At 23.5% G+C, this 23,034-nt stretch overlaps 1 protein-coding gene across 3 annotated transcripts in view; it reads left to right on the top strand.

The window, feature by feature from the left end:
• Window positions 1-23,034, top strand: part of LOC126895771 (serine-protein kinase ATM) — a 64,833-nt gene that overhangs the window by 30,912 nt on the left and 10,887 nt on the right. For all 3 annotated transcript variants that reach the window (XR_007701718.1, XM_050667985.1, XM_050667984.1), the window contains exons 15-37: window positions 2,409-2,623; window positions 2,940-3,047; window positions 3,134-3,237; window positions 3,493-3,637; window positions 4,135-4,289; window positions 4,698-4,796; window positions 9,022-9,156; window positions 9,231-9,387; window positions 11,115-11,239; window positions 11,298-11,438; window positions 11,505-11,750; window positions 14,077-14,201; window positions 14,489-14,954; window positions 15,040-15,180; window positions 15,647-15,890; window positions 15,951-16,183; window positions 18,856-19,015; window positions 19,144-19,243; window positions 19,535-19,642; window positions 20,708-20,813; window positions 21,283-21,442; window positions 21,991-22,295; window positions 22,447-22,772. Coding sequence is in view for 2 of the 3 variants with exons in the window: in XM_050667985.1 (XP_050523942.1) it covers window positions 2,409-2,623; window positions 2,940-3,047; window positions 3,134-3,237; window positions 3,493-3,637; window positions 4,135-4,289; window positions 4,698-4,796; window positions 9,022-9,156; window positions 9,231-9,387; window positions 11,115-11,239; window positions 11,298-11,438; window positions 11,505-11,750; window positions 14,077-14,201; window positions 14,489-14,954; window positions 15,040-15,180; window positions 15,647-15,890; window positions 15,951-16,183; window positions 18,856-19,015; window positions 19,144-19,243; window positions 19,535-19,642; window positions 20,708-20,813; window positions 21,283-21,442; window positions 21,991-22,295; window positions 22,447-22,772 (4,104 nt within the window). In the remaining variant the exon portion in view is untranslated. The remainder of the gene's footprint in view (window positions 1-2,408; window positions 2,624-2,939; window positions 3,048-3,133; window positions 3,238-3,492; window positions 3,638-4,134; window positions 4,290-4,697; window positions 4,797-9,021; window positions 9,157-9,230; window positions 9,388-11,114; window positions 11,240-11,297; window positions 11,439-11,504; window positions 11,751-14,076; window positions 14,202-14,488; window positions 14,955-15,039; window positions 15,181-15,646; window positions 15,891-15,950; window positions 16,184-18,855; window positions 19,016-19,143; window positions 19,244-19,534; window positions 19,643-20,707; window positions 20,814-21,282; window positions 21,443-21,990; window positions 22,296-22,446; window positions 22,773-23,034) is intronic.

Raw genomic sequence — 23,034 nt, 5'->3', positions numbered from 1 at the left:
TTAATATTATGGTTATAGGTAGGGTCAATAATAAATCTATATATCTGTTGATAACTATTTAAACCATTTTAACAGATAAATGTCATGAAGGGATAGTTCTTCTTCTTCTTTTTCTTTATCAAAATTAATTAAACCCTTATACTTATCCTTATCTTAACAATAGAATACTTAATAAAACAATAATTTGTTCATTGTAAAAGGAACGGCCAAACGTAACAGTTAAATATTAGGATTGAACATGACGCTCAATAATCACGTCAAACAGATTCTAATGTTTGATGAACATATAAGTTTAATAAACGTTTACGCTTGACAAATAAGTGCGTTCAATAAACGTTTATGTTTAATTATTTACGTTCACAATTAAACAACAATACTTTAATTTTCAAAATAAAGTGCTACATATATTTTATATTATTATTAAATTGCATTTATTTTTATAATTATAATAATTTAAATAAATACTATTGTTAATGTACATTCATACTTTATATTGAAAGCTAGTAAAAAAAAAAATAATAATTAGTATATATAATTCCTCTCCCCTCATAACATGACCAAACCATCTAAGTTTATTTTCTCTCATCTTATTCACTATTGACGCTACACCTCTTATATATTCGTTCCTAATTCTATTTTATATAGTCACTCCATTCATCCATCTAAGCGTTCTCATCTATGTTACACTCATTCTCTGATCATTTCTCTTGTCAACCGCTCAACACACTGAACCATACATCATGGATATCACTACAGTCTTATAAAACTTACTTTTCAGAGTCACTGGAATTCTCCTATTGCATAATAAATCAGACACTTCTATCTACTTAAAACTTTCTATCTCTCCTATTACATCCTTGTTTATTGTCACTAGTCTCCTCATTTCTCTTACTTCATATTCTCCTTTGCCAAACTCGTACTCTATATACTCTGTCTTACTATTTATTTTTAGTCCCTTTCTTTCAATATATGATATCCACACTTCTAGCCTTTGATTAATTTCTTCTCGATTTTATCTATTTAGACTATATTATCAGCGAACAAAATGCTCACAGTACCTCTCCTTATATTTCTTTAGTAATTTCATCCGTCACTATAGAAAATAAGTAAGAACAATAAACAGAATCTTGGTGCACTCCTACTCTTATCCTAAAATTTTCTGTTATTCCGCCAACACTTTTTACTCTGATACGGGTGCCATCATACATATCTATTATATTAATATACATTTCTTTCTAATTGATGCCCACTTTATAACCTTTTGATACTCTATTATATGCTTACTCCAAATCTATAAATACTATACACAGCTTTTTCTTCTTCTATACTTTTCTATTAGTTGTGTCTAGACCAAACTACTATATTAATGTTATATAACTTTGGTAAGTTGAAATACAACATATTGGTTTTTTGTTACTTATTAGTACAAATTAGCTACTTATATTTGTAACCCCTCGTATATTATAGATGTATATTAACTCAAAAATTTGAAAATTTAAAATTTTATATCTATTAAATAAATGAACTTATATTAAAAATTCAAATGCCATTTACTATTAAATTAAAAACTCAAACATTTTATTAAATTTATAATGTGTTCCCATTTAAAAAAAAACAATGTTGACACCATTACAAGGCATAAGGGATGAACTCAAAAAGTATTATACAGCTAATAATACAAGAATAATATGTAACTAAATGTAACCAAAAAAAAAAGTATTTTGATTATTTTTATTCTGAAAGTAATTGATCACTTTGTATTTATATAGCACATTCATATAATATATAGGTTCACAAGTGTATCAGACGTAACTAATAATGCTTATAACTTTTGATACAATTATCCTATTTCTCAAATTTTTTTTTTATATAATGATTGCCTTTTCCAACTATGTTTAAAGTATATTTTTATTATTTATCATTATCATTTTCAATTAAGTCTGAAATAATTATATATATAAAATTATTAATATTTTTAAGTAATAATGTTAATTTCAAATTAAATAGTAAGAAATGTTATATAGTATTAGCGCATATTTTATCTCCATCCTCTAAGCACTTTATAGGATCATTTTATTTAATTTTATTTACATCCTTCTATTTCCTGAACTTAAAATACTATAGAGGGTCGTAATTAACCTTCTTTCACATGTTAGGGAGTCAAAGAAGATTCTTGACTACGCCAATGATTAACGAGACGAGTATTATAGCTGGCTTCCACTAAAGACTAGACACCACTAATGAGAAAATCACAAAAAAAATCTTGTTGCCACCCTTAAGATGGAATCCCGTGTGCCAAAACATATGTTTCTACTTTCTAGGCCAGGCCAATGTCTTCGATCCTCATTTTACTAAATAAATAATGTGAATTTATATCAATACTTTTTAATTAATATTTATTTTTTTAGACCTATTAGATTGAAATTTCTGGACAAGATCAGTGATATATTATCTAAAATAATCAACAATTTCAATGATAATGATAAAGAAGAATTTATTAAAATTTGTTCTCAATATTATGAAAGATTAAGTGTTATAAAAAATGAATTACTGTATGAAATAATTCAACACAAATCAAACAAACAAATCATGCAGAAACTTAATAATTTAAGTGACTATAAAGGTAATATTATTCAATTTTATTTAAAGAAAAACAAGTAGCTTTTGTAGTTATAATTGTTTCTCAATACTCCTAAAAATAATACAAAAATTAACATAACAAGAAAACAATCAATATAAGTACTTTTGTCTAACTGATGAAGGATTTTCCTGATAATTAACTTCATGCAAAATTTTATACTATTGACCTATTTGCTAATTAGTTTACTAATCAAAATTTAAAAATAGTATTATTTTTAATTTTTTGCTATGCCCTGCAAGCAAGCTACTAAGATTCAAACAGGAACGTATTAATTTTTATAAATTTTTTGTTATTTCAGTTCCTCTCTTAGATACCATAAAAGTATTAGAGTACAATTCTCTTACCAAACACCAAGTTCTATGTATAAAAGCTAATCAAGTCATGTTAAAATTATGTTTGTTCGAATGTATGTATTTATTACAGATAATATCTTTTAGTAAAGATAATTAATCTTTCTTGGGTTATCTTTTAATTCTAACAATTTTTTTGTAGATTGTAAAACTAATGATCGAAAAAAAATTTTATTGGAGGAATTATTAAATCACTTTGAAAATATGGAAAATCATATTTTTTCGCAGCCTTATAATTTTTACAAAGTAATATATTATAATATTTTTATCTTTATTAAAACCTAATTGTGTAACAGCTAGGTTTTACAGTAATATTAAATTAACATAAAGTTAAATGAAATATTTGTTATTTGTTAAAAATATGTAAATATACACATTTTATATCATAATAATACAAAATAATACGTTTTTAAAAATAATTGTTTAACATTTTTATAGAGCTATTTATTTATTTTTGCATGCATCAATTTTTTCATTATTATTTGATTAAAAATTGTGAAGGTTTCAAATTTTATTCATGGAGTCTACAGTATAAATAATTTAACTGAAGGAACATTGATTCGAGTAAACAAATTGCTAAAACAACTCGCTAAACATTGGTGCTCTCATAAAGATGGTTTTATAAAAATTGTAGTACTTTTACAAGGCAAGTATAATTAAAAACAATTTATTTGGTTAAGCTTTAGTATAATAAAAATTATTTATTTGTGATTAATATTTAAAAAAGATCGATTAGGTGACAAGGGGATAGGTTCCTAAAAATTAGTGTTGTAGCAAAAATTTTGCTTTTTTGTTATAGTTTTTTTTTTATAGTTTTTCTTTAAAATTACTCTAAAATATGATTAAATCAAATGAAATTTAAATTTTAAAAAAATGGCTAACAAGAAAAAAAATAACATTAACTCCTATTTTACGAGCATAAATTAAAAATAAAATTGTTACAATATTTTTTTGTAAAATTTCTAGTATAGTGATATTTCTTAAAATAATAAAAAAAATTCAATCTATACTTCTAAAAAATAATAAATTAAATTATTCTAAGCTACCAATTTAATAAAAATTTATGAGTAACAATTTAAATTGTATACAAATTTAATCAAAGGTATAATAAAATGTAGTGTTTTCATTATATTTTATTTTCAGATGCTGTTTTTAGAACTAATCAGTTTAAAGAAAATGTAGCTTGTACTAGTAATTTACTTTTACTTATAAAATCATTGCAAAAAGTTACCTTTGGAAAAAAATGTGGACCTACAATGATTTGTACATTTGTAGATTTTTTGGGAAATTTTGCCATTGTAAGTTTATTATTCAGATTTATTTCATAAGTTTAGTTTTTAAAAATAAATTTCATTAGTTAAACAAGTCTCTTATAATACTTTTTCTTTAAATTGATTTAAACACATGTATTCCTCAATGAATGTTTTCATTGAAATAAATAAATCCTTCCTATCTTTCCTAAATAAGATTAATGTTCTGTATCCTTTTAAAAAAGCAAATACAAAATATTAATTTTATTCAGTAGAATATTATTTAATATTTAGGTGTGTTTAGCACTTTTATTCCCTAGATACATATCTTTGTAAATGTATATTAGTATAAATATTATCTATTTGTTGTGTATTGTCTTGTACATTAGTAGTTTTATCTTAATTAGTGTATCCAAATTAATAACTACTCTAATAGTTTTATTTTTATTTATTCAGTCAAGCTATGGATGCTTTGGCACACAATGGTCAACTGTAAATGTTGAATGTTTCAGTCCAGAATCTCTATTGAATTATTTAAGGAGTCCATTTGTTGAAGTATGTAATATTATACAGCTTATAATTGACAGAAAAAAATATATATATACATATTAGTATGGTCTATAAATGATTAACTTAAAAATGTGATTCCAAATATCTGACATTTTGTTCTAAGTTTAAGCATTATACACTAAGCCTTTCAACTGAGTTAGAGGTGTTGAAAACTAAAAAAAAGTGTAGAAGCATTGTTTATTTCATATAATTTGTTATACAGGGTGTAAAATCTTTCGAACCATAGTAATGTATGGGCGAGTATCCTGGTAAAGTGTAAAATAGGACCTCGTTTTTTTTTTTTATTTTCCAAAATTGGAGAAATTTTGGAATAACCCCCCGAATTTCTCTAAAATTAAAAATAAATCATACCACAATATTTCCCGCAAAATTCTCATACAAATTGAATGGTCACTTGATTTTTTGTAATTTTTGCGCCCTCCCCTGAACTTTGGGTTCAAAGTTGGAAAAAATTTCACATTAGTGTGACCCATCAATTTGTATTGAAATTTCACTGGGAGTCCTGTGATGTAGTTTATTTTTAGTATAAACGACTAAATAACAAGAAAAACCGAAAAAACCTACAAATAATGTAATATTTATGCATTTTTATTGCACAAAAAAAGAAGCTATATTTTAAAGGTTATCTAATATTATGTGCAACTTAATAAGTGACTATTCAATAGTGAACAGTATTTTTCGAACATTTAAATAAACATTAACAAGCTCAGTGATGTACCATATTTTCATTATTGATTAATTTCGGAAAAGAGTAGTGGCTGATTACATTAAAATAATTATTTCTAATTATCCTATTGTAATAAAGTTAAAAATATTCATTTCAATATTATAATTTTTTTATTTCCCCGACCTAAAAAGAAAAAAATTTATAATTTTATAACAGTNTTTTTATTTCCCCGACCTAAAAAGAAAAAAATTTATAATTTTATAACAGTTTCAATGATAAATAAAAACGGTAGCACAGTGGGGTCGCGGCATAGTGGAGACATTGCATAGTTGGGTCCAGTATAGATTTAATCTGACAGTGATTAAAATCACTATCATAAGAAACGCTTCGATGCAAATCTGTAGATAGTGTTTAATTTTAAAAAATTGATGGATAATTGCAAAAGCAACATCAACTTCTATTAAAATAAAATACAAAACCCATAATTATCATACAAAAATAGTATATTTTTCAATATGGTAGCCATTTGCGTATAGAAGATAGATCGTCGGGACAAATTTTTTTTTTTCATTTTGTAGTACATAAAATAAGCTTTAATTTTATATATGTTTAAAGGACGCAGTATTTCCGGAACATTTTCAAAAATTAAGTTGAAAAAGTTATTTTTTGTAAAAAAGTTACTATTTTAAATCCTCCCAGTGAGCAGAATAAGTGTTAGATTTTCAAAAAAAATTATATCAAATGAAAGGGAAATATCTAAGGTTTCAATACAAAAAAATATTATTTTTATTTGTTCATTTTTGAAAAAGTTATGGCAGTTTTAAGTACAAAAAACATCCCGATAAAATGTAATTTTTATCGCAAACATTACATTTTTTTTTAAATTTTCGACAGCCATTTGCACATAGAAGATAAGATGTCGGGACAAATTTTTTTTTTTCATTTGATAGTATATAACATAACCTTTGATTTGATATATGTTTAAAGGACGCAGTATTTCCGGAACATTTTCAAAAGTTCAGTTGAAAAAGATCTATGTTTTTTACAATATTTTAAGTTTTGAACGCCCCCTATATAAGGGGAAATTGTCCAATTTTAATAAAAAGTATGTCAAATGAAAGATGTACTTATAATGTATTTAGAAAAAAAAAATTTGTGCTGATATATACATTTTTCAAAAAGTTATAGCATTTTTAAGTTGAAAATTTAAAATCGAAAATCGAAAATTTTAACACAAAAATAGTGTTTTTTTAACTACGGCAGCCGTTTAAATGTAGAAAAAAAAGTGTCGGGACAAATTTTTTTTTTTCATTTTGTAGTACATAAAATAAGCTTTAATTTGATATATGTTTAAAGGACGCAGTCTTTCCGGAACATTTTCAAAAATTAAGTTGAAAAAATTAATTTTTGTAAAAAAGTTGCCATTTTAAATCCCCCCCAATGAGCAGGTTAAGTGATAGATTTTCAAAAAAATGATATCAAATGAAAGGTAAATATCTAAGGTTTTAGTATAAAAAAAAATTATGTTGATTTGTTGATTTTTCAAAAAGTTATGGAAGTTTTAAGAAAAAAAAGTGAAAAAATTTCGAAAATTAGCGATTTTTAAATTTGTAATTTTTTTGGATATTTCCCCCATTTGCGGGGAACGAGGGAATTTTTTTCAATTTTTAAGGGTAATGTCTTCAACTAGATACGATTTGTGATCTTTTGACGTATTTTTGAAAGAAATCGGTCCAGTGAGAGCTGAGAAAAAGTGGCAACAGACACAAAAAAAAAAAAAAAAACACATCATAGTAAAATTAATACCTTCTCCTCTTCGCTTCGAAGCTAAAATTATAATCGGTTTGAATAAATAATAAAAGACGAAATAAACTCATGAAATTAAAAAAATATCACATTATTTGTGGGTTTTTCGGTCTTTCTTGTTATTTAATCGATTAAACTAAAAATAAACTACATCATAGGACTCCCAGTGAAATTTCAATACAAATTGATGGGTCACACTAATGTGAAATTTTTTTCCAATTTTGAACCCAAAGTTTANTCAATACAAATTGATGGGTCACACTAATGTGAAATTTTTTTCCAATTTTGAACCCAAAGTTTAGGGGAGGGCGCAAAAATTACAAAAAATCAAGTGACCATTCAATTTGTATGAGAATTTTGCGGGAAATATTGTGGTATGATTTATTTTTAATTCTAGAGAAATTCGGGGGGTTATTCCAAAATTTCTCCAATTTTGGAAAAAAAAAAAAAAAAAACGAGGTCCTATTTTACACTTTACCAGGATACTCGCCCATACATTATTATGGTTCGAAAGATTTACATGCTGTATAGTATTCAGTAAGTAAGGAAACGAGTTTCTTTTGTTCTCATTGTTTATAACAATTGTTATGTTTCCTTACTTACTGAACACTCTGTATATTATAGCTATAAAAAAAATTATTTTTAATTTGGAAGAAAATTAGATTTATGAAAAGTTGTTATACATATAATTTAATTATAGCATTGATCACTTAAATAATATCATGTTCTCATATCACTGAATACAATATCAAGACAGCTGATGTGAGTGTAGAGGATGTGGAAGGTCATATCAAGTGGAAGTTTAGAATAAGAGTAGCTGACCCCAGGTAGTTGGGATTAAGGTGAGGAGGAAGAAGAAGAAGATTGATCCCTTATAAGAAAAAATTACTCTTAATATATCTTAAGTTAATATACATGTATAATACACTAGGGATTACAAATACAGGTAGCAAATTGGTTTTTTATGACATTGCTGTCTCAGTCACGGATTTTTTATTATCAATTATGATTATCAATAGATATTCTTTCTGTATTGTCAGTTAGTGTATTTATTAACTCACAACAATGTGCCTTACTACCATTGATAATAACAATGCTGTGTACCTGCTAATATCAATGTCATAAAAATCCAATTAGCTACCTGTATTTGTAATATCTAGTGTATTATACGTGTATATTAACTCAAAAATTTGAAACTTTAAATGTTTATATCTAATAAACGAATAAAGATATATTAAAAATTCAAATGCCATTTACTATTAAATTAAAAACTCAAACATTTTATTAAATTCAAAATATGTGTTCTCATTTAAAAAACTCAAGTTAATGTTTTTTAACCTTGAAAGGATAAAAAATATCATGTTTTTACTACATATTATTGAAGTGTTTTTTGAATCAAACAACATTTTCCTTACCAAAAATTTATAATTTTCAATAGTTATTAAGTAAACGAGGGTCTTATCCTTAATGAATAACCCTGTATATATAAACAATGTCCCCATGTTCTAATATTTTTAATAACTTTTGATTCAGTGAATGAATATTCTGAAAGTAGTTGATTATGTTATGATAAAAAAATCACTTTGTATTTATATATTACCAAAAATTAAAAATTTTCAATAGTTACTGAGTAAACGAGTATCTTATATCCTTAATGAATCACCCTGTATATATGCGCATGTGTGTGTGTTTACACATAATTATTTCATATAAATTAATACTTATTTATTTATTTAGGTTAGGATTGCTGTTGTAAAATATTTGTATATTATATGTGATGTTTATGAAAAAAATCCTAATGCTTATAGCATAAGTTATAAAGAAATGATTAATATTGTATTAAACAATATCCATGAAGGATTCACAGTAAATGTAATATAACAGCCATTAAATATACCTACTATTATTTTTAAATTGCAATTAATTTGAAATCAATCAACTTTTAGTCTGATATTTCTGAAGAAGAACAGGAAGATGAGCGTTTAAATAGGACTTCAACATACATGCTTTGTATGCAAGCATTAATTTTAACTAGCAATACATTTAGAAAAGAATGTTTGTTTGAATTACTTTACACTGTCAACAAAAAAAATCTTGATATAAGTATATATTTTATTTATTTATTATCTTAGTGTCGCTCAAAATTGGTGTTCGTTAAAATAAATTATCTTTAAAAAAAATTGAAATTTTTTAATGATATATTATATTTTTTCAATTAAATAAATAATCAATAAAAATACTGAACATTTTTATTGATGATTTATTACCAGGGTTCGGGACATATAGCACTTAAAATCATCAAAAAAAGCACTATAAAACATAAAAAAAAAGCACTCAAATAAGCATTTATAAATAAAAAAAATTAATTAAAAAATCCCCAAAAATTTCTTAATTTTCTTTTAAATAATAAAGTACTAAATATTTGTAACTGTGCTGAATATACTTTTTTAGGACTTTAGGATTAAATACCATTAAAATGAAATTATTTCATTGAAAAAAAATACAGGTATTTAATTTATTTATTCTTTTAATTATTAATTAAAATAAAAAAAAAAAAGAATATATACAAAAAATTAATTCTGAAAGAATCAAAATGATGTCTGACTTTGACTTTCAAGTTGAATGACAAGAAATGTTAAATAATATCTTGTTTATGGATTTTTTGAAAAATTAAATATAAATTTGTGTTGATATCCCAGTATGCCATAGCGGTCTAAAAATATTGTTTAACGAGAAATCCATTATAAAAAGGAAATCAACCAAGTACCACACTAGTATGACACTTCAACCATAGCTAAAGAAGTTAACGATGCCGAGGACGGCGTTGACTATCAAATAGATAAGATAACAAAGACAAAACCCTACAAACAAGGAAGGGGATTGAATTATTTTCCTTATTAGATCTATCAAAAACCGATAAAAAAAACCTGGGTAGGCGCGTCATAAAGAAAATATTTTAATGTACAAAAACAGAAAAAACAAGAAACAAGTATTTGTTTTTTATTAAATCATCAAAAAAACTGAAAATAAGCGATTTTGAAAAAATTATCAAAAATAGCAAAAAAAGCATTTTCTAGCAAATGCTATAAGTCCTGAGCCCTGTTTATTACACTTAATGAAAATACAAAAAATATATATATATTTGAAGCTGTTCGTAACAGAAAATTTCTTGTTTGTTGAATTATTTTCCTAGAGAACTTGTATACCTTTAAAAATTATATATAAATTCCAATGCCCCAGCTCAGAATTGTAACAACTTAAAAAAACAAATTTTTCAAAAAAATTTTAATACGATTTTCTTTTATGGAAAATTATAATTTCAATATGCCTGTTTTGGAAAATATCTTATCTATATTGATAAGATATATGTATAGAAAGTCAACTATAAAGCCAGTTTTTATATGAGAAAACTAATAGAAAAGTATAGAGTAAAAGTGTGTATTGTATTTTTAGATTTGGAGAAAACTGTAAGAACAGTTATGATAATAAATGTTAAAGAAAGAAGATGAAAGAAAAAATAGATGGAGTTGTGTTATTGAATACAATATGAGGATGGCTAATGTGAGAGATTGTGTCAAATTGAAGTTTAGGATAAGGGTGTCTGTCTCTTAGTAGTTAGGATAAAGGCAAGGAAAAAGAAAAAGAAGAACTTATTTGTATTGAATTGGGCTTATAAACTTTTTATATTAATAATAAACAACAACTTCGAGTTCAATACTAAAAAAATCTTGATTTTTGAATTGTTGCAATTTTTACCTGGGTTGTCAATATGTGTTTTTCTCCTATTTTAGATATTTTCTCTATTTTAAGTGTTGATGATTTTTTTTCAGATTTGTTGTATAATTTACTTGATGGTATTACTACTGAGTTCAATTTAAATTCTTATATAACTTTATTAGAAGATTATTTGAGCTATTTGTTATGGAAATGGAATTCAACATTTACTAGCCTTAATGTAATTTTAATACTCATAGATTAGTTTATAATTTTTGATAATCTGTGTACATTTTTAGGAATTTCCATTCAAAATATTTGCTTGCAATACTTTAGAAATTTTTTACTATAAATACATTTCTAAAGTTTTACCTATTTTTATTGTTAGTAATAATATTGATTCAATTAAAAAATTTAAAAACATAAATCAAATTTTAAAGGTATGAAACAAAATGATAGATTTAATAATTTGCAGCATGTATTTCTTAGGATTTATTTATTTTTAGGAATACTTTGCTCAAATCTACACTTCATTAATGATTGTTAAATCAAAAAGTGATAGCAGTAATTGTACAGAAACAGAAAGTTTTATTGAAAATGTTCTGGGACAAGTAACATTTAATGATCTCATCAAGTCATCGTTTACAAATATTTTACTACAATGTACTCAAATGATTGATATTGAAGAGCATACTGATTATCCAATTGAAATAAATAGAAAACAATTTTTAAAAATAATTAATATTTTTCAAGTATACATATATTATTCACCTATAAGCATTAAAAAGATTGAGTTTTTTTTCTCTCATAAAATTATATTGTACTCATTAACTTGGATAATGCCAGAAGTGACTGGGGAATATCTTTGAATTTGTAAACTTTAAGTACTTAGTTCATGTACTACATAGACATAGCAATAAATATTTTATTAAGTTTTTGTCGGATGGAAGGAGAGCAAGAAATAATTTCCCCAAAGAAGTATTATAATTTGCTAGTTTGAGAATCATTTTACTGTATCATGTTAATTATATAAATTGTGGGATTTTTTTTCTTAAAATTATTATTTAATTATATATTGTTTCAGAACCCTAGTAAATTTATATTTTCTGGGGGATTTTTAACTAAACCTCATGTAAATTTTTCAAAAATTTTACAGAAATTATTTTTATACGTTGTTTGACTTTTTACATTGTTACTAATTAATGGAAATTATATAGAGTTCAATAGATATTGTATGGAGGATAAGGCTCATTTCAATGTAATAAAAGTGAAAAAATAGGGTTTATTAATAATTTGTATAATATTTTCTGTCATATTTTAATCAATGTTATTAAAACTTAAATAGCAGTGTGTTACGAGTACTCACATATGAAGTAAAATTTTTTCAAAGTCACTCAACTAATAGAATATTAGGTTTATATTGAAATAAATTAAAAAAATACATCTAATAATTTTATTTTCAACTAAAATTAATCTAATTTAATACTAATTTTCTTATTCTCTTGTCACCAAAGATATAATAGGTCATTGATAATTGAAATATCTAATTTAAGTTTTTGATTAGAAATTATAGAGATATTGTGTAAAGATTGCATCTATTATGTTATTTTTAATTTTTTTATGCACAATTAAAATTATTTAATAAATTTTAAATAACATTAGTTTAATTTTCAAAAATACAGAGCTAAATCATATTATAAAATATAATTAATTACTTACTACTATTATTTATTTATAAAAGTATATATTGATAATATTTATTTTTATTTAGATTGATATATATTTATGTTTAAATTTATAATTATTACATTTATTAATTCATATAAATTATTCATTGAATGCGATATGATGATGGCTGATGTGTGTGTAGATGATTTTAAAAATCATGTTAAGTGGAAATTAAGGATATTGGTGGCCAACCTCAAGTAGTTGAGATAAAGGCAAGTATAAAGATGAAGAAAAAGCTATGAATAAATGTAATACCTATAAATTTAATTAATTATATATATTATTTATTTAATTATAAAAATAATAAATAAAAAATATATTCTATATTTATTTATATATAACATAAAATAATTAATTTAATTTAATCATTATTTTATTAATTATTTACTATTGACAATTCACTTATTTCATTAATAATAAAAATAAATAACAAACAATTGTGAATAATATAAGTAATAAATTATATTTTATAGTACCATTTAATTATATTTATACTAATTAAAATATAAATAAATATGTGTATTTATTTATATTAATTATGTATATTTATTTATTTGAATTTTATTTATTTACTAGCTTTCAGTACAAAGTATTAATGTATATTAACAATATAATGTTTATTTTAATTATTATAATTATAAAAATAAATGCAATTTAATTATAATATAAAATATATGTAGCACTTTATTTTCGAAATTTAAGTATTGTTATTTAAAATGCATTAATTAATTTAAAAAGTAGGCAATTGTGAATTTTTTTCCTTAGGATTTGAGTTATTAAATTATTTATATAATTTTGTGAATTATTTAAAATAGAAAATTCAATGAATTATTAACGGACAAAATTCTATTGTTCTATTAGGTATACAGTAAACATTTTATTATTTAATGAATAATAGGCTTTTGTCTGTATATTTAATAAAACAATAAAGTCCATCCGTTACTACCGACCATGATGCATGATAACTTGAGGAACCTTTGTAAAGAAGTTTTACTTTAATAAATACTCAAATAAATTTTTTTCAATAAAACCTTAAAATTCCAAACCCACCAAATATAAAAATACAATTTTTATGTCCAATTTTTACCCATTATAATAAGAGTGAAGTAGGAAATAATATATTATTTTGTTCAAAAAATAAGGAAATTTGATTCTATTGTTCTTATTGTTTGTAACAATTGATTTGTTTCTATACTTACAGAACACTCTATATCAATATTAAAACTAAATATATTATATTCCTATTAATCTAAAATATTTTTATTTTATATAGTCAAATGTTTGTAATAAATTTGATATTTGTAATTTTGTATTTGAATTTAATGTATTTTGAATTTGTAATAATTTTAGGAAAATCTTATAAAAAGTAAAGTGTCATTGCTCATAATTATGTCAAAAAAACAACCAAATTCAATTCAAAATATTGTTCATACATTATATGTAAATATTTTCAAAAGGACTACCATAGATTTAAAGTAATATTATTATTTTTAAATATTTAAGGTCATCATTTTCAAAGCTAATTATGTACTAAATAATTTAAATCAACATTATAAGATTTTTTTATAATGTATATTTTTTATTTTGTCAGTATTCTAATTATTTAAATGCTAATTGTGTATTTATTGTGTGGTTTTATTTCCAAAATTTATTGTCTTATTTCAAATTAAGTAGTAAAATCTTAATATTAATTTGAATTTTTTGGTACATAATTAGTTTTGGAAATTAAATTCAATATTCTTATTTAATTAATTTTTTCCAGATGTCAGGTTTTTTTTCAATATACAATATTTATGAAAATTCTTATAGACGAGCTTATAAATGATATTAGGTTAAATGACTTTACATTTTTTCTTGTAAATCAGTCAGTTCATGCTGTAGTAATATTATTAAATCAAAAAAATTCAGAAATTAAGTATCATGCTTTTGAATATTTAGAATGGCTTCTTATTAATCTAAAAAATAATTTATTTTTAAATAAAAATTTATCTCATTTATATAAACTTATATTAAATGTTGTAAAACATTCTTTAAAAGAACCTTCACCTATTGATAAATTTGCTCACAAAATATTATCTGCCCTTCAAGAGTTTTATAATATTAGTTCAAGTTTGATTAATACTAAGACTTTAAACAAGTCTTCTTTGGATAAATTAATTATGGATTTTCTTTCGGAACAAACTGAAATTGATGATCCTATTCAAAGTTTAAAACAGCTGAAATATAAAGTAAATAATATAAACTATTATTAGTTTCAAAATCAATCATTGTATTTGATAGAATAATACATTTATTTTTACTTTAAAATTTTAGCTTAAAACATCAGAAGATCAGTTGCAAATCATTTATAAAGAATTTCTTACCAAACGGGGATTTTCAGAAGACTGTGCTAAAAGTGTTTTACATCGTCTAATTGTTTTACTTATAAGACTTTCCTGGTTAAAAGATCATGAAGTAATTTAATTTTTATTTATAAATAAATAAGCCAAGATTATATTTTACAAGACAAATTAGTTATGTTTAATTAATGAAATTAATAGGAATGAATAGTAAAAACATGAACTTTTCATTTAAAGTTGTCAATAGAAAACTTTTTTTTTATTATAAAATTATAAGGTAGACCTAAAATTTGTTTTTTCTAAAATATTAACTCAGTAATTATTCCTCAAATTGTTATCAACTCATTAATAATAAGTTTTATAAGAAAATCTATTTTAGAAAAAAATTTGATTTTAGTGTAATCTAAGAATACATAAATTATTTAAAAAAAAACTAAAATAGAATGTTAATTGTATTAAAAGATGTGCGAGTTGACAGTTAAATTTGTTTCTTCTCATATAAATTGCTAGTTAAATTATATTTCAGAAATTAAAAATAAATTTTAGTAATTCAATTTTAATTTTTAATATATTTTTTTTAGGTTAAGATTTTATCAGCAAGCTGCCTTGGAATATTAGGACCCTTGGATCTAAAAACCCTTATATTGCAACCTGAACCTGAAATAATAAAGCTTACCCTAGACATATCTCCAGAATATTCTTTTTTAAAACATACTGTTGAACTATTATTAAATTATATAAGTGATAGTAATGTATCAGTGATGGAAGCGAGTAATAAAGCAATGTTTGAAATTATGTCTTCACAAATAGGAACTTCATTAAATAGTTAAGTAATAAAATTTTTTAATAATGTTTTTTTTTATAATTTTTAATAAATTATTTTAGAAGATTTTGATTCAAGTAGTGTGTATCCATACAAATTTAACCAATTTAAAGGACAAGCATTAACTTGTTTGAATTTTACTGAATTTAAAGAAAAAGTAGATAGAAATGATTTATGGTGTCCTAAAATTACCATTTCTACTTCCTATGAAGTTTGGATTACATGTTTAACTAAAACTCTTCTTTCAACTCTTCAGGGATATTGTCAAAGTTTACTTCTTATAGCAGAACATAAAGTAATTGATTATCTAGTTAATTAAAATTATAGAAAAAAAAAAAGAGTATTAGTTTGTCCATACTTATTTAATGACTTGTTCTCAAAATTTCAATATCTTCCACACAATCTTCAAAACAAAAAAAGTGGTCTTATATCTTATAAATATAGTCTCAAAATCCTCCACTTGATATTTTGAAATGGTAATAACTTTCAAAATAATGGGTAAAAAGTTATTATCTATCAATCATTATTTAATTAAATAATGTCCTATTTAATAAACTAGTTACTAGTTTATTAGATGGCAACATATATATTTAATTGTTAAATATGTATATGCCTTTTCAAAAAAACCCAGCACATGGGGGTCGCGGCACAGTCGTGACGTGGTATAGATGGATCAAGTATAATGATATCTGACAGTGATTAAAATCACTATAAAAAAAAAACGCTTCGATGCAAATCTTTAGATACAGTTTAATTTTAAAAAATTGGTGGACTATTCCAAAAGCTACATGATCTGCTAGTTCATTATTAATATCCTAATTAAGATAAAATATGTAGAATGAAAAAGGGATTATTAGAAAATATTATTTCTCATAAAAAAATAATGTTGATCCATACACTTTTCAATATGTCATAGCATTATAAAGTTAAAAATGTAAAAAATAAAATCGAGAATTTTCACACAATAATAGCATTTGGTAGCCATTTTCACCGTGAAAACAAAATAAAGTCCGAAATTTTTTTTTTACATAATAAAGTACATTACATTAGCTTTAATTTAAGATATATGTAAAAGTGTCAGACTTTCCGGAACACTTTCAAAATTTAAGTTGAAAAAGTAAATTTTTTGTGAAAAAGTTGTCATTTTGAATTCCCTCTGTAGGTANAAAGTTGTCATTTTGAATCCCCCCCTGTAGGCAGGTAAAAAGTCAGATTTATAAAAAAAATATACCAAATGATAGGTAAAGACATCATGCATCTATAAAAAAAAAAATTATATTGATCCATACATCTTACAAAANAAAAAAAAGAATTATATTGATCCATACATCTTACAAAAAGTTATAGCATTATAAAGTTAAAAATATAAAAAAGAATTTTTTTACAAAAATCGTATTTCTTTTATTAAGTTAAATGTCTGTTTTCACCATGAAGATAAAATAAAGTCCGAAATTTTTTTTTACCATTATAAAGTATATTACATTAGCTTTAATTTAAGATATATATAAAAGTGTCAGACCTTCCGGAACACTTTCAAAAGTTAAGTTGAAAAAGTTCTACTTTCTACATGCATTTTTTAGATTTGAACCCCCCCCCGTATATAGGGAAATGGTCGGATTTAAAAAAACAGTATGTCAAATGAAAGATGTATATAAATACTACTCCTCATGAAAAAATTGTACTGATCCATACATTTTTCAAAAAGTTATAGCATAATAAAGTTAAAAATGTAAAATACAAAATCGAAAATTTTCACACAAAAATAGCATTCGGTAGCCATTTTCACCGTGAAGATAAAATAAAGTCCGAAATTTTTTTTTTGCATAATAAAGAATATTACATTAGCTTTAATTTAAGATATATATAAAAGTGTCAGACCTTCCGGAACATTTTCAAAAGTTAAGTTGAAAAAGTTAATTTTTTGTGAAAAAGTTGTCATTTTAAATCCCCCCCTGTGGGCAGGTTAAGGGTTAAATTTATGAAAAAAATATACCAAATGAAAGGTAATGATATTATTCATCTATACAAAAAAGAATTATATTGATATGTTCATTTTTGAAAAAGTTATGGCACTTTTAAGTAAAAAAAATTGAAAAAATTTCGAAAATTAGCGATTTTTAAATTTGTAATTTTTTTGGAGGTTTCCCCCATTTACGGGGAACGAGGGCATTTTTTTCAATTTTTGAGGGTAATGTCTTCGACTAGATACAATTTGTGATCTTTTGACGTATCATTGAAAGAAATTGGTTCGGTGAGAGTTGAGAAAAAGTGTTAACAGAAAAAAAAAAAAAAAAAAAAAAAACACATCTTAGTAAAACCAATACCTTTTCAGCTTCGCATCGAAGCTAAAAAAGTTAATACCCATATAAGTTATAAGGAATGGAGATAAAAAGTAGTTAATAATTAAAAAATCAAGAAATATATGAAACTTAAAAAATGACAAATAATTTTACTAATATAATTATTATTACAAGAGAAATCGCGTGGCTAAGGTTAAAAAAGTCATTGTATATTTTCATAAATTATTATTAAAAATTAAAAGTTCTAATCAGTTTTTTAAATTTTATTTGCTATGAAATACTTCATATAGGCATACTATATTTATAAATTATAAAAAAGATAAAGGAAGTAAATATATATTGACTATTGTTAATTTTAATAAAGAAAAAAAATTATTCACCTATTTATTTATTAGTTTGCTATTACTTTCTTAATCATTTTAGATAAATAAAATTTACTTTATTTTTTAAGTATAAAAGGAGAAAATTGTTGTCAAATTTATTAGTGTTACTAAAAATATTTTTCATATTTCACTATAAATTGAAGGTTGCTCCTTACGTAAAAATCTTGGATATGCTATTACAGAAGTACACTCATACACACATTACAAAATAAATTACTATCCTTCATTCTTTATGCATTTTAATTAATATAATTAGTAATATTTATATATTTTATTTATTTCAGCCATTATTTTGTGAGCAAATTATACCACATCTAATTTTCTTTATTTTAAAAGATAATAGTAACACTCAAGATATTTTTGTAAATCAAATAAATAATTTCTTTTTGAAACATAGTGAAATGATAAAAATGACAGTTGATGGCCTTAAAAATAGTGTTAATGGTAATTATAATAAATCTTTCAATTATTTTTTTTCTATATAAATGAAAATTATTCAATAAATTTTTTGATGCCTATTTATATTTGATCTAAGTTTATTCACAGATGTATAATTTAATTATTTCCTTTAGAAAATTGTTATGATAATAATATTTATCGAAATAGATCAGCTGTTCAATGTCTTCTTAATATTATTAATTTTGTTAGACTTCAACAAAAAGGTCCTATTCAGTAAGTTAAAAATATGTATTTTATTTCAATTGACAATAGATACAATACCGTGTTTCTCTCAGACATACATTTTATCAACCTATAATAAAGTGTATTAGAATCTAAATCATAATTGCATGATGGCCTAGTGATACGGTTTGTCTCTACAACGCTTTGGGTTCTTATCCCTTACCGTACCTCTTTTTCACACAATTTCCAGTACACTTTTTATGACTGTCCAACAAAAATCAACGGCCGTGGTACAATTATGATTCACAATTTATTTTTATTTAATTACAATCTTTTTTTTAGACATTTATTACCTGTTGACTATTTATATATAGCCCAAGCAGCTCAATTTTGTTCAGCATTCTTTACATCTATAATGTACTTAGAATTTTGGTGTGAAATGGAATTTAGGTATTTAAGAAATTTCTTTTGTATTATTATTAGATAGTAATAAAAGTTCTATTTCATTTCATTAAAGAGAACTTTTTTTAATTAATGTTAAAAATGTATTTAGTCACATATATAAGGTGATCCAAATTTGTTAAGACATTCATTTTCCTAGGAATCATTGAGAATCTAAAATTTTAATAAAAAAAATATATTAGGTTTAAAAAAACTACAATAACATGCAATTAAAATTATCTTTTATTTTCATCCCTTCGGTGTTAAAAAAACCTTAAATTTAATCTTCTTAAATTATAACCCCAATTTTAACTTGTTGTTATGATAGATAAAAAAAAATAACAATTTTGCTCTTAAATTATTTATTTTTAAATGTTTTTAAAACTTCTAAATAGCCAATTTTTAACAATTTTCTTACAGACAATTTTAATGGGTCAATTATAATTTTAAGATAACATATTGAGATAGTAGTATATGTTTAAATTGGTTATGCAGATCAGGCTCATATTATTGTATATTTATAATGCATACTCTACTCGCATTACATAACAAAGCTTTTAAAGTGTAATATAAAAAAAAAAAATTTTGCCTGATAATTGTTCCTCTATAAGAATATTTTTGATATCAAAGTAAAAAAATTTAAATTTTTTCAAAAGAAAGTACTTTGTTTTCAATTAATATAATTTAACAAATAAAAATTGTAAAAATATAAATATACAAATTCTTTTGAAATTTTAATATATTCGCATTAAAGTGTTTTTTTATGGTAGTATTCATAAAAACAGTCAACAGTTACTGAGAAAATGAGTGTCTTGTCAGATTAGTATAATTCTGTATGAAATTCAATATTTTTCTAAATACTTAGGCAACTATTTTTGGTTTTAATATGTGCTTAAATCTATCTGTCATATACTCCTTTCATTACACTTTTGACTATAATTGCAATGCCTCTTTTTAAAATAGTCTATAGATATTTAGAATAATATTTCTAAACACTTTTACTTTTAGAATAAAACTTAATATACCTTAAAAATCTTATAAAAAATTTTTTTCTATTTATTTTATTTAATTTAGAAAGAATAACATTGATCGATGGACTATGTCATTTAACCCTGTGGATGTAATATCTGAAATTTTACCCAAGGATATTAGTCTTTTACTACAATATATCCTTAATAAAGTGAGTTTTAAATAAAAAATAAAAAAATTGATCTTATTTTATATTACTTTTCTTGTTTTATCTTTGTATATGTGATGAATTTAATTGTTAAAATATTTGGCAAATAATATTGAAAATCAAGTGTTATGATAATTATTTTGTTTTAAAACTACTTCTCATTTTCATTAAATTTTACATTATGTATAATGATCATTTTTACATCATTCTATTTCCCGAATTTAACATGCTACAAAGGGTGTAACCCTCTGTAACATGTTAGGGATCAAGATGCTACCTGGCTAGGCCAATGATGGATGGGACAGGTATTATGACCAGCTTATACCAGACACCACTAATAAGAGAATCATAAGAAAAATCTTGTTGGAATCGGGACCCAATGCACCGAAATATATGTGTCTACTCACTAGGCCAAGCTGACCCCTATTAAATTTTATATTACGTAATAATATAAATAATTATTTTTTCCCAGGCTTATAAAAATATTGGAGATTTTGATGCTATTGAAGGATGTGGTTCGTCTCATCTTTTAACAGTTCCATCACGTTCAAATTACTATCAAATACTTGGAAAATGGGATCATGTTATGGAAAATTGTGACCTACAGTTAAATAAAAATACAGTTGATAAAGGTTTGTTATATAATTTTAATAAAAATGTTACCTAAGTTAAATATTTTATTTTGGTATTAATATCGGAAATACATTTAAATATTTTGTACCCTTTAAGTAATTATATTTTTACTATTAGTATGGTGTTTCAATTTACAACTAATTGCGAAAAGTAACAACTGTTATCCCAAATGAGACTTTATAATAATACAAATAATAATGAATGACAAATATGTTATGATTCTTAAATTTTATCATAATTTTATACTCAGGTATAAAGATCTGTACAACTTAAGAACATTAGTATATAAAAATTTGTCAAGGTTACACATTTCCTCTATTCTACACTGATGAAGAAGTATTTAGCAATGATCTTTACTAAACAACCAATTAAAGTATGATCATTTACCAGATAGGTCAAGATATTTAAATTCCAATAATTAGAATACTCATATATTCTATTGTTAAGTTATACAGAATGTAGTTTTGTTTTATTTTTTATTAGACTTTATTTTATCAGTTATTATAATATTTACTTATAAACTAATTATATATTTTTATGATTATAGATTACTTAAATGCTCTTGCCTATTCTGGATTGCCAAATATTGCACATATTTTAAGTATACATAGTGATAATCCCAATTATGATTATTGCTGGCAACTTGGTAAATGGGATTTACCATACAAAGGGGAAAAATCATTTGAAGCATTACATTATCATGCAATGCGATGTATTCATCAGAAAAATCATCAAGGTACGATTCTTTTTTTAAATGAAGCACGATTAGCAGTATTAGAGTCATTTTCTTGCACCAGTTTAGAATCAACAGCAATTGTTTATACACCTCTAACTAAATTAAAAATGCTTGAAGTAAGTAAACATTAAAATTAGACATTATAAAATAAGAGAAAGGTTTAGTAATTAAAATTTTTATTTTCTTATTCAAACAGAATATTTATTAGCATAAATATTTTTAAAACAGTTAATTATTATTTGGTCTGTCTTTATTATAAATATTTAGGATTTAGAAGACTTTATTACCATAGTAGATAAAAATGCTCTATTGAAAAATTGGCTTGATCAAACTTCAATAAAAACGAATGACTTTGTAAACTATAATCTAATTCTTACCCAACGTTCTATTTTATTGGATCTAAATGCTGAAGAAACAGCTGGAATATTGAGATTAAATATAGCAGAACTTGCCCGAGAAGATAATAAACTTCAAAAAGCTGGAAATATATGTACTATTGTATCTTTGAGAAACTATAATAATCATACTACTTTATGGGCTAAACTTGAGGAAGCTCGTTTACTATGGCAAAGAAAAGATCGCCACATTGCACGGTAAAATAAAAAAATTATTAAGAATTAATAAATTAATTTCTAATATATTAAATGCATAATTTTATAAAAATTTGTTTTAAATATATTATTTATAAATTAATAAAGTAAAAAGATAACTTTTGAATCACTTAGTAGTTGCTTTTAAAACCTATAATACATAAGAGATAATAGTTTAAATAAAGTTCTTCTTTATTTAAACTGAAAAAGACTGAAAAAAAAGGAGAAAGACTGAATACATTTTGATATTTAGAATAATATTTCT

The sequence above is a fragment of the Daktulosphaira vitifoliae genome, unplaced genomic scaffold, assembly GCF_025091365.1.
Source record: "Daktulosphaira vitifoliae isolate Bord-2020 unplaced genomic scaffold, ASM2509136v1 Scaffold_1, whole genome shotgun sequence".
NCBI classification, from domain to species: domain Eukaryota; kingdom Metazoa; phylum Arthropoda; class Insecta; order Hemiptera; family Phylloxeridae; genus Daktulosphaira; species Daktulosphaira vitifoliae.
Note: the sequence above shows the minus strand (reverse complement) of the source record. Positions and strands in the feature narration are given on the sequence as shown.